General features: G+C 38.8%; 1 protein-coding gene across 1 annotated transcript; it reads left to right on the plus strand.

Annotated features, from left to right (window-relative positions):
- Positions 1-2,755: 2,755 nt before the first annotated feature.
- LOC103719069 (oligopeptide transporter 7-like) lies at positions 2,756-10,660 on the plus strand. Its single transcript, XM_039114763.1, has 7 exons — positions 2,756-3,081; positions 3,171-3,679; positions 3,770-3,867; positions 7,103-7,672; positions 8,543-8,798; positions 8,883-9,065; positions 9,893-10,660. The coding sequence occupies exons 1-7, from the start codon at positions 3,009-3,011 to the stop codon at positions 10,505-10,507; spliced, it is 2,304 nt and encodes a 767-aa protein (XP_038970691.1). The 5' UTR covers positions 2,756-3,008; the 3' UTR covers positions 10,508-10,660.
- Positions 10,661-13,056: the final 2,396 nt, after the last annotated feature.

Below are 13,056 nucleotides of genomic sequence, written 5' to 3' on the forward strand. Positions count from 1 at the left end.
TTGCAAATTGGCTCTCCATCAATTCTTGGGACAATTAAGTATCCTTCTAGGACTCCTCCCAAGCTAGCTTGAGCAATTACCCACCTTCTTGCTCAACAGATCCTCGCCTTCCCTGCCAGCCTACCCCCATATGTTGTGACCTCAACATGGCCTAATTCCTCTAACAATTACCTAAAATAACTTAGTTACATACTTGTCAATAATTAGTAAATAAATAAATAAATAGTTTTGATAACTTTGAAGTAATAAAGGTATTTATTTTTTTTATTACATAAGAAGTTTATATCTCCACCATCCTAATAAAATACATGGTTAGCCTATCAGTTTCAGCAAGTCTGTTGAACCCAACTGGATATTGTGATTATACATTTCCAAGCTAGAGAAGTCAACATCATTTTTCACAAGCCAAATAGTGATCCAGAGAAATTGGTATTTCACCAAGATTATCAAAATTTATTATTTTCAATAAAATGAAGAAAAAAACTGCTTTTAAATTACATTTATAACTTAATTTTTACCTTTCAACCTCGAAAATATTAAAATTTTGTTGAGTCATGAGACATGAATTTTAGATTCCACATAGTGAAAAGTTGTCTTGTAAAAGGTATTCCTGATTTATTGTGAACTATGACAAATTTCAACCATTTGATTCAACATGATATAGCAAATGTTTTTCATTTTTGAACTGCAATTCCAACATAACTTTCTCAGCTTAATTGTAATATACTAATATAAGTTTGATGAGTTTTCATAATTAAGTTATGGGTAATTACAACCTCTGGCTATATTATCCTCCTACATGTATGTCTATATATGTATAAGAAATTAAGTGAAAACATGATGGCAATTTGCTAATGTATATAAAGTGAAAGAAAGAGAATAGGCTATTATCCCTACAAAGGAGTATGACATTTGGACTCTAGATTTCAGTACTTGGAAGTAAAAGGAAAGCTTCTATGTGCTTGGGCTTGGGCCCACTAATGCTAGGCCGGCAAGTTACACTCCATGACCTCCTATGTGTTGCCCAATAGATGGGAGGAGGAACCCTTCATATGCATGAAATAGATGCCCAATAGCATAAAAGCGTCCAAAAATGCCTATGTTTTCGAAAGCTCCTTGACGTTGACTGCACATTTCTGAAAAGGAGACGAAATAATGGTCCAATAAGCAATCATGCAAGGAAAAGTTACTCATTCAAATTTGGCTTAGAATTTATTTGTTCACTATCTCTTTGTGAGTTATTCACATGAATAATGCTCTGTTTATGTGTGTCTAATGTATGCTCTACCTTCATTAACGGAGATGAAAAATGCCTGTAAAAGTTCTAAACTCAACAAAAATAACCATTCTGTCGATGTTCTTTGTTTTCAATGGTCAAACAGTTTGGCCATGGCTAATTATAAGCGTGTTCAGTTAATCTTTCTGTTTAATTTTAAAATATTTTGTATTCTGATTTCCAAGAATGTATATGTATACTTGAATAATTTAATTCATCCAATTTCCAAAAAAAAATATAATCAACCTAGAAGAAGAAAATATAGATATTTTATTAGAAAAATTGAGGAAAACAAAAGAACATAGAGGTGATCAAAGAAAAATGCCCATGATATTCCTAAGGAAGACAAGAGGGCAAGAATCCACATGATTTACTTTGTTTATGTGACCTTGAAACCATTCAGTATTTAAATATATGCATATACATGTATCCCATGTAACACCAACATAACTACCTCATTAACTAGTTGCGATATTACTTGGCCATAGCAAATTGCTAGACTCAAGGTTTCAAAGAATCTGGCTCCTCCATGTTTAGCATCCCCTTTTATTCAAAGAAAATAGTATCTCCATTTAATTGAAAAAGGACAGAACCTCTCTCATTGTTATCTATGTTTAATGGCGTTTAAGATAAGTATGTCGATCCCACAAAACTCCTCTGCACATTAATTACACAATTAAGGAATTTAATGTCACTCCAAATAACCTTGCAAGAAATATTAGCCATCCAAATTTAGCACAACTATAATTAGTTGCCTACTTGTTGCTTATATTTTGTAATAATAGTTCTTTAACGGAGATTAAACATCCATATACATTTAAACAACAATTAAATAGATCGCCAGTGGATAACATGCAACCCCCCAAATGTAATTCTCATGATATAGTTTTCAATTATTTGCAACAATCAAATGATCCGGCCATGTCGTGGGTATAGTCATGTATCTTTCATGGTACACCAAGAATTATGGAAATGAAGAAATGGATATGAGAGGTGATCAAATTTCAGAGGAAAGAAAAACCCTTATGATGTTTTAAAGCAGGAGATGATGGAGCAAAAATCCACATGATTCTGTTTGCTCCTGGTCCTTTATTAGTATTTGACCATATGGACATGTGCTCCATGTTATATCCATTAACTAAATTGGGTTCGAGTTATATCTTTCATATGAATGAACGATTGATCTTCTTTTACGACATCAAATCATATCTTGCACAAATCTCAAAGCATTGCAAATTTTATTTCATCTATCTACACAAAATTGGAAGTAGGCATTAAATGGTCCAAGATGGTGAATCAGCCTTTCATGCGAAAGATATAACTCGAACCGCATTCCTGTAAGTGGATATTGATCATGAAATTTTGAGCTATATGTGCAACTCTCCGGCATTCAATCATAATGGAGGTTGATCTTAAATAAAAAAGAAAATCATTTCAAATTTTGTGCATAAAAAGTTTCAATGCACCTTCCTACCATATGGATTGCAGAGAATCTGCTGCCTAGTTTTGACAAATATCTACAGTCAAGATTGCGTAATCCCTCCTCATAGCCTTCCATCTTCCTTGTTTCTACACCACAGAAAGAAAAATACCGATAATGATAGAAAAAGAAACCAGTTAAAAAAAAGACAAGACCCTCGTCCCCATTCCTTCCCGTCTCTCTCTTGCTCTCTTTACTGCCTATACCAAGCATTCAAAAACTCATAAGAATCACAAGAACAGATTCAGCAACATGGATTCCCCCCGCCAGGAAGAAGAAGAAGAAGAAGAAGAAGAGAAGCAGAAAGAAATCACCACCCCTCTCCGTAAGCCCATGATCGACATTTCCTTCCCTTCCTCTCCCACTCATCTCTTCTCATCACCTCTAACCTCCTCCTTCCCTTTGAGCGAGCAGTTCACGCCGACCCCTCAGCCTCGACATCATCGTCATCTTCCCCGCCGCAAGCAGCTGACGATGCCGAGGAGGAGGAGGAGGAGAATTCGCCGATCGAGCAGGTGGCTCTCACCGTGCCGGTGGGCGACGACCCGTCCGTTCCCGTGCTGACGTTCCGCATGTGGGTTCTCGGCACGATCTCCTGCGCGCTGCTGTCCTTTCTGAACCAGTTCTTCTGGTACCGGAAGGAGCCGCTCTCGATCACCTCCATCTCGGCCCAGATCGCGGTGGTGCCCCTGGGCCACCTGATGGCTCGGACGATAACTGACCGTGTTTTCTTCAAGGGGAGGCGCTGGGAGTTCACGCTCAATCCGGGGCCGTTCAACATAAAAGAGCACGTATTGATCACCATCTTCGCCAACTCCGGCGCCGGCAGCGTCTACGCCATCCATGTCGTCACCGCCGTCAAGATCTTCTACCACCAGCACATCACCTTCTTCGTCTCCCTCCTCGTCGTCCTCACCACCCAGGTCTCCTTTATCTTTCTATCATTTTTCTCATTTTTTAATATTACATAATACGTTTTTTATTTAAAAAAATGATGAGGTTGTTCGAAAAAGGTGTTGGGGTTTGGGTGGGCGGGAATATTCCGGCGATATCTGGTGGAGCCGGCGGCGATGTGGTGGCCGTACAACCTGGTCCAGGTCTCGCTGTTCAGGTAAGGGGATTAGCGTTTCACCCATTTCTCATTCCCGGCCAGGAATCCTTCTGTTTCGGTGGGGTTCGGGTTGTATCTTTCGCGCGAAAGAATGGTCGATCTTCTTTCACGACGTCGCCCGTTGGATCGCTCTCCGCAGAGCACTTCGAACTCTCTTTCATCCGCCTGCGCAGCTCTCGAAGCCACCATTTGCGAAATCTAATGGTGGATTCGCGCGAAGGGAGGTGAATCCTTCTTTTGCGCGTAGATACGGCGCTGTACCGTTTCTGTGTTGGTTGGTTCGACACGTTTAATGGCTGAGCCACGGTTAGGTTGGAAATTAGCTGGCAGTGATGGTTACGTTTGGTGGGGCCCGAGTGTATTTTTATTTATTGGATCCGAAAAATCTTTTATAGGAAAGGGATGGGTGTCCTGTCATGAGGACGTGCCTTACCTTATTGGGTTTTCTTTTTTTTTTCTAAAAAAAATACTGATAAATTGTCGACCATGTCAATTGTCAAATAGCTATTCGGGAATTTTTTATTTTCTAATTTTTATGTATATATTTATACCAGTAGTATATAATCCATTTGTCTTATCAATATATATATAATAATTTTAAAATGATGATGTCGTCATTATTTATCTTAAAGAAAAGTATGCATATATTATGTGTCATCCAAAAATCTAACAATATACAAAAATACTTGAAAAAAAATATTCTCTTTCTATAAATCCACCATTAGATTTCAAAATGAGTGGTTTAAAGTTCACGTAGCGGATTATAAATCAATTTTGAGTATGTGGAGGTTTGTGTGGTGCTTAATCCAACGATAGACATTGCAAAAAAAAAAAATATATTTTTTTTTGTGCTAAGAGATACAAGCCTAACATATTGTTTAGAGCTTTTTCACGGTATTTTTTTCTTTTTTTTTTCTTTTTTGTAAGTGCGAACTTTGATTTTGTTTGCCAATTTTGATTCTACCACGCGTGCTTAAAATTTTGCAGAGAGACTATTTGATTTAATTTCCAACATCCGCTTTTCGAACGCTAGAATCAAATGCCCTTCCTCCCAAGGAAAGGGCGCTAGATGTCAATGATAGGACAAGAATCTGGCATTTTTATAAACAGAGAATTGCTACGTGGACCAGTGCGTACCTGGAATGAGCTCAGAACTGGGTCGTGAAACCCATGGGAGACTCTTTGATTTCAATTCAGAGCTCTAATATCTATTTTTAACTCCCGGCAGCCCACAAAAATCCCGGTTGCGAAGGCATTATTCTTTATAAAAAATTGGTATACAACAACTGCCTACCTGTGCCTAAACATCTTCCAAGGAGTAGGGTGTCATTGACTTATTTATTTATGGACAAGGCAGCAGTTTTCATGAGCTGTCTTCTCTTGTTTTATCCCAATGATATTTATTTAAGGCTTTTGCATGGTGATTGGTGATCCTGCGTTTCACGCGTAGAGAAGAATCCAACTTTCAAATAACCAAGCTTTTGCTGCAAGAATTTCTAATTTATGAAATTAAATTATAAATAATTTTCAAACAAGAAGGATGCTAAAATAATGAACAAGTCTTTGCAAGACAAGATTAGCTCTATGAAATTTTTGCCTTCAATAGCCTCCATACCAGCCCACACATAGCTGCTAACATCTACCTGTTATTATTTATGCGTTAACTCTAATAAGAAAAATGTTTTTGCTTTATCATGGTTCTGAAAAAAATTCTGATGTTTGATACTGAGTATGGTGATGACCTTGCTAAAGGGCCTAGATCACCATATATGGAGACTGCAATGAAGGAGTGAATGGCACAACCGGTCAACCTAAACACCTTCCTTCTGAAGCCTTTTAGAGCCACGGTTCGCTTACGTAGTGTCGGAATCAATTCAATCAAGGAGTGTCATTGAATCATACGAGTTGAATCAGAATACAATGTTTAATGATTCGTTTGATTGGGCTTTGAGTGTTTGAAAATCAGAAAATACGTAAGTAATTAGTTTAGGAGAATATCGATTATAGTGGGTTGGGTTTAACTGAGTGCAATCAATTATTTGTGAAGTTAGACTAGGCTTGGATTCGATATTTTGTTAGCCAGATTGAGCTTAGGCTGGTTCTTATTTGACCAACCCGCAGTCCTACTCCTTGTAATCTTGACTGCCAAAAACACATTGCTTTAATTATTTGAATTCAGTTTGTCTTCTTCTTTCATGATTTCTAGAAATTGAACATGTTTTATCACCTATACATCAAGCGAGCCATAAAGCAATAATACAACAAAAACTTTTTCTTAATCTATGGTTCAGAGTTATTGAAAATTCTTGAGTTTCAAATATATATGTTTTAAGATATGTAGACTAAAACTAGCAGTGTGTATTGATTTTGGATGGTTCGCTGCCTACAGCAAACATAAAAGCATTATTGAAAGCACTTTTTAAAAGCTCGATGATCCAACTTAAGGAATGATCAAACAGTATCGGATCTATAAGATTACTGGTTGGATCGCTTATCGGATCGCTTATTGAGGAAACAATTCAATCAAAAACTCAATCAAAGTTTCAGAAATATCTCTATAAAAATATTCAATTTATTTGCATGCACTTAAAATTATATAATCATTATTTTATTATATATATATTTATAATATGTAGTTGTCATATGTTTAAATATGATATTGTATATTTATGTTACTAAGATATTCTATTATGTATTTGATTAATTGACTTGCAAGTTAGTTCATCCAAGTCACCAATCCACTCGGATCACGGGTAAACTGGTTTCCATTATTTTAAATACTGATTTAAAAGATAATATATCAGCCTTTTAGGTAAGTAGCTTGTAGTTCAGGAATTGAAGTTTAATATCATATAAGCTGAAAGCTGGAAAAGTTTTGAAGAAAAAAAAATTCCAAAAATGCTTAGATCTTAATCAACATATAACAACTAGAATATCGGTTGATGTAGTAATTAAAAAAAACTTAAATTTGTGTATAGATCTTGATTTTAATATTTTGAAATAACGTTTAAGATAACACTGACAGAAACTTATATGGCATCAATCTGAATAAATCACCTTACATATGCCGATATTACAAAGGCCAAGAATGCTTTGTATTGATATCTTTGCTAGATTTGAAATTCTTCTCAGAAAAAAAAATCAACTCACAGGAATCTCAAATCTGATTTAGACTTGCTACATGCATATATACATCATTTGGCTGACTACATTTTTATTGAACTTTGTTGTGCAGGGCACTCCACGAGAAGGAAGCGCGGCCTAAGCATGGCCTGACCCGTAACCAGTTCTTCATGGTAGCCTTTATCTGTAGCTTTGGCTACTACGTGTTCCCGGGCTACCTCTTCTCCATGCTAACCTCCCTCTCTTGGATCTGCTGGATCTTCCCTCGCTCCATCCTTGCCCAGCAGCTCGGCTCCGGCCTCTACGGCCTCGGCATCGGAGCCATCGGCCTCGACTGGTCCACCATCTCCTCGTACCTCGGCAGCCCCCTGGCCAGCCCCTGGTTCGCCACCGCCAACGTCGCCGCCGGGTTTGTTCTCATTATGTATGTCATCACCCCCACCGCCTACTGGCTCAACCTCTACAAGGCCAAGACCTTCCCCATTTTCTCTGACGGTCTCTTCAGCTCGACCGGCCAGAGCTACAACATCTCCAGCATTATAGACTCTAACTTTCACCTCGACGTCGACGCCTACGAGAAGGAAGGCCCTCTCTATCTGAGCACCTTCTTCGCAGTGACTTATGGTGTAGGCTTCGCTTCTCTCACAGCTATTGTCTCTCATGTTCTCCTCTTCCATGGCAGGTAACTAACGGAAACTCTTTTCGCTTTTAGAACTGGACTGCGTACGTGCATTAATCAGCTGCCTTTTCGTTGATGCAATTTATGTCGCAAGCGCTTTTTTCTTTTTTTTTTTTCATGACCTCGCTTTGTTGCCTTCACACATTTGTGAAATGAAACAAACTGCGGAGTCATTTGCAACTCTAGCTGCTGAGCCATAGCAAAGATGCTGCAACATATATTTAATCCTATCCCATGAAGATCTTAGGTACTTATATAGTGCTAAAAAATCTAAATAATATTTTCTGACTAGCCCTCTTAGGTGAGATCATTGATTGCGATAGAACGGATCCAGAGCATGATTTATATGGATTAAGGGACGCTGTAGGATAGACTTATTCACCACAAACTGATTATGGTATTTATAAGTGGACTTATGGTGCTTATAATTGAATTTGAATTAATTTGATTCTGATTATTTGTGCAGACATATATTTAGTTCCACATCGGTTATTCGCTAGAGAGATCTTGAGTACTTATATAAAACTAAAAAATCCAAATGATACTTTCTATCTAATCTTTTTAGGTGAAGTCTACAGTTGTGACAGGCTTAGAGCTTTTGAGGATTTATTAGGGTTACACTAGGCAAAGTAGCTTTAGCTCTAGCTTTATCCAGCCCTAGGATATACACAGGAACTTCATTTGTTAGCAATCAAACAATATCTTGGTCAAAGCTACCCAAAAAAAAAAAAAAAAAATCATTGATGCTTTTGTAAAGACGAGTGCTTAAAATTTAGTAAAGTCAGAATATACATTTGAGGGGAAAATTAGGTAACCATTGGATCTAGCTGTATGGAAACGAATCTTAACCAAGTTGTTGATGGGGTGTTGCAGAGAAATATGGCAAATGAGCAAGTCGGCGTTCCAAGAGAAGAAGATGGATGTGCATACGAGGCTCATGCGCCAATATAAGCAAGTTCCGCAGTGGTGGTTCATCTGCATCCTCGTCGCCAATGTCGCTCTGACCATCTTTGCATGCGAGTACTACATCGATCAACTCCAATTGCCATGGTGGGGTGTCTTGCTGGCTTGTGGCCTTGCCATTTTCTTCACTCTCCCCATTGGAATCATCACAGCCACAACCAACCAGGTATCTGCAAGCTGGTTGTCTTTGTGAAATGTCCATCTAAATTGCTGAATTGAACTTTGAATTGCTTCTTCTGCTGCAAAACAGACACCAGGTTTAAACATCATCACAGAGTATATCATGGGATACTTGTATCCAGGCAGGCCGGTTGCAAACATGTGCTTCAAGGTATATGGTTACATCAGCATGACACAGGCCTTGACATTTTTGCAAGACTTCAAGCTGGGGCACTACATGAAGATCCCACCCAGAACAATGTTCATGGCTCAGGTTAGTTTCCCTTTCTAGTTTGTGTAATAATTACCACCTTGTGAACTAAAATGTGGGTATATATGCCTTGGAAAAACAACATTCATAACCCTTTTTCCTCATAAAAAAAACTCATAAGCTTAGGAATCAAAAGCATGTTGATCCAACATAAACACCACTTAACAATATACAGCGAAGCTAGATGTCCATATTTTTGAGATCAATATATGAGTTCTCTATTTATGCTTACAGTAGTTTGCCACATAGTTTCCAACTATTCCAATAAAAGATTGAATACCAGAGCAGCTACAACTCAACCTTCAAATGCTGCATAGCCATATCCAGTAGATGGCAGTAGCTGCAGTAGACAATGGTTAAAATGTCTCTAGGGACTTCTCTATCAGTCAGAAGCACAAGAATTCCCGTTTAATTATGACTGATTCTTCTCATAGGAATCCTGATTAATTCTCTACATGCAAAAAAAAAATAAGTTGATGTATTGCATGCTACAAGCATCAGTATGAAAACAGTATGAAGTGCTTCCTAGATCATTCTCCTTATATTCAACCCAGTAATTGTTCCTAGCTCTCCAAAATGACACCCTTGGTTCTACTTCTACCCATATTGCCATCAAGAAGTTGCTTTTAAGCTGTATGATATCATATTTACTCTCTCTGCTCAAAAAATCAATTTTACAATTGAATTTTCGGAAGTATGCACCAATTAAAGCAAGACTTATTTCCATTTACTATCAACATACATTCAGTTGGGTTAGCTTTTCTCTACCTTTCACATGCGAAAGCATTCACATCTCCCATAGCAATTTAACTGAGTCAAAACAATGGCAGGTGGTAGGTACTCTAATTGCTGCAATTGTCTATCTTGGAACTGCATGGTGGCTCATGGACACCATCCCCAACATCTGCGACACGGAGCTTCTATCCTCGGACAGCCCGTGGACCTGCCCATCTGACCATGTGTTCTTTGATGCCTCTGTCATATGGGGTCTCATTGGCCCCCGCCGGATCTTCGGAGACCTTGGTACCTACTCAGCCATCAACTGGTTCTTCCTGGCCGGGGCCATTGCGCCTCTTCTCATTTGGCTCGCCCATAAGGCCTTCCCAAAGAAGCAGTGGATAAGTCTCATCAACATGCCTGTACTGATTGGTGCCACCCACAAGATGCCTCCAGCCACAGCCGCTAACTACGCTACCTGGATCATTGTTGGCTTCTTGTCGGGCTTTGTAGTTTATAGGTACCGGCGTGATTGGTGGCAGCGGCATAACTATGTGCTTTCGGGTGCTCTGGATTCTGGGCTGGCATTCATGGCAGTCTTGCTGTATCTGTGCCTGGGGCTGGAGGATGTCAGCCTGAAGTGGTGGGGAAATGACCTGGATGGTTGCTCCCTGGCTTCTTGCCCCACTGCAAAGGGTGTTGTAGTTGATGGCTGCCCAGTTTTCTGATCATAGGTTGCAGTTTAAATTACTTGTCTTTTATTGGTAGAACGTCGATTCACATGCTAGTGAAAATATAACAAGATCAACGAAGAAACTATATAAACTGTCTGCACTTTACGCAAAAATGAAAAAGTCTTTAAGGATTTTTCTATCTTCCCACACCTAAACTTGCAGGACTTCTCAGAGGATGGATCTCTGCCGCCCAGAATACAGATAGTTTGTAATATAACCATGTTTTAAAGCAGCAGCATATCTCAAGCCTAACCTGAAAGCTGCAGTGAATACGATTCAAGAAACGAAAAAAGGAAACATTTCGAAAAGAAATAATTGTAATCGTGTATACTAATTTTCAGGACAATAGATCGAAGTACAGATGGAATGATTGGCAAGTATGAAGAGGCCCTAATGCCATCTTTCTTGATACGATTCTTTCAGTGGCTGGTTAAAAAAGGAAAGTTAATATAAATAGAAATTATGAAATATATACTGCTGATTCTGAAAGCTCGAGACTATAAAACACAAAGAAACAAACATTAGAGAATGAAATAGTTCATAAAAATCTGACAGGGTCATATTTCCTAACAGTCAGCGCTAGAAGAATAATGAATATGCTGAGTGCAGAAAGGCACCATCTTTTTCTCAAATGAATGAATGGTTCTGTCATTAATTACTACAGAAAAGGGTAACTGTGAATATAAACAAAGAAAAAAATATTGCGGTTAAGAAATGTAGATTATCAAATACAAGCTTGACAAACTAAATTTAAGGGCTTTGTGCATGATCTGCCGAACCAGACCGAACCGTTCGGTTCGGACAGTACTGAGCCGATTCAGTGCGAAACCGGATCGGTTTGGCTTCGTATTCAGTTCCGGCTTCGAACCAACTGGAACCAGCATTGAACTGGCTCCAAACCGGCCGGAATCGGTGCAAACTAGCCTAAAACCGTCTGGAACCGCTCGGTTTCATTCCAACTCGGTGCCAACCGGCTGGTTCACACCGAATCGACCCACTTCCGAACCGAGTTGACTGATTGGGTTGTCTAATGCCCAACAATTGTTGTTGGGATGGCCCAAGAAACCTTCCCAACAAAAATTCATAGTGAGGAGGTGTTCTTCCGCCGCTTTTTCTTTCCAAATACTTTAAAAACAACACTAACTCAGGCTATTAAAACGAAGATCCAAGGCTAAATACGCTGTGCTTTCTCTCTCTATCTCATTCCCTCGTTTTTAGGGAGCTTGAAAAAATAGCTTGAAAATTACAAAATAAGAAAAGATCTTGCCAAAATTTTTGATTTGGACTTGATTTTTTATATGTTGTAGGTCTATAAACAATCTACACGCTGTCATAAAAATTTTTAATTTTTGAATTATATATATTTTTAAAAAATTAAAAATATATCTTTCGGTTAAAAAATTAAAAATTAAAATAATTAAAAATTAAAAAAATGTAAAATTAGAAACGTATTTAAGATAATGCAAGCTACTCTTCATAAAAATTTGGTGTCCATTTATTCAAATTTTGACGCGATTATGTCCACAGTGCCCTATACCTAAATTTGAAAAAAAATTGAGAAATAAGTAGCCTTTGATGCATACCCGATAGATCTATATGTCGAAAATGCTCACAGAAGGTTCAGCAGGTGATAAAGAAGCACTTCATTGATTTCAGAGCAGCGAAGAAGAGGGTTTCCAAGAAAAAGGTGGAGGTGGATCGCCGAGCGGTAGAGCCACCTTTTTATCACTCTAGAGAGTCAGAGGAGGTGTCCGCTCCAGATGACGAGGAGGCACAGAATCAAACTGCCATGCAAGCGAGCCTAGATGATCAATGGCAGCAAGATGAGATAGCTAGGTATACGGCTCAATTTGGGTCCTTGTACTACAAGTCGGGCTCCGGTTCTGTGAGCAACAAGGCAGATCCAGAGTTCAAGAAGACCACCTCAGTCAAATAGGCCGTCAGCAGAGGCGGTGGCTGGATTGCTTCTATACGGAGGGCTTTTGGTAGCAAAAAAAGTCATCTATAGAGATTCCACCAGCAGCAACAATCTATGATTTAGATCAACATGCCTTCTCCAACAGAGATTCAAAGCAACAAAAAATTGACTCAATGACGAAGAAGGATAAGAAGGATATGTGGCGAGCTATTAGATTCTGGTTCCATTTCAGCCATATCGTAGCGAATGTGGCAAACGATACGTACTACAAGTCTGTCATTTCCATCATACAAGTTGTCAGTCCTGTGTAGATACTTCAGGCCCGAAGGACATCTACGATAATAAGGAGAAGATAGAGAAATGGATTGCCTCCTACAAGAGCAAATGACCTATATATGATTGACTGTGATGTGTGATGGTTGGACCAGTCCTACCAGGTAGAGCATCAACTTTCTGACATATTGTGATGCGAAAACCTTTTTCTACAAATCAGTTGATACTTCTGATCAGTGTACGGTGCCAAGTATATCTTCAAACTGATAGAGGAGGTGATTGATCAAGTAGCAGTAAGGCTGCAAATGTGTCGGGTTGACCCGTGACCCAACCCGACTCGACCCATTTTGGA

Source organism: Phoenix dactylifera, chromosome 17 (genome assembly GCF_009389715.1).
Source record: "Phoenix dactylifera cultivar Barhee BC4 chromosome 17, palm_55x_up_171113_PBpolish2nd_filt_p, whole genome shotgun sequence".
In the NCBI taxonomy this organism is placed as follows: Eukaryota; Viridiplantae; Streptophyta; class Magnoliopsida; order Arecales; family Arecaceae; genus Phoenix; species Phoenix dactylifera.

Bases quoted from the DNA above. Each gene is read 5' to 3' on its own strand.
- LOC103719069 (XM_039114763.1), top strand. From the start codon at position 3,009: ATGGATTCCCCCCGCCAGGAAGAAGAAGAAGAAGAAGAAGAAGAGAAG. The intron at 8,799-8,882 runs GTATCTGCAAGC...GCTGCAAAACAG, and splicing joins TCACAGCCACAACCAACCAG to ACACCAGGTTTAAACATCAT. The intron at 9,066-9,892 runs GTTAGTTTCCCT...AAACAATGGCAG, and splicing joins GAACAATGTTCATGGCTCAG to GTGGTAGGTACTCTAATTGC.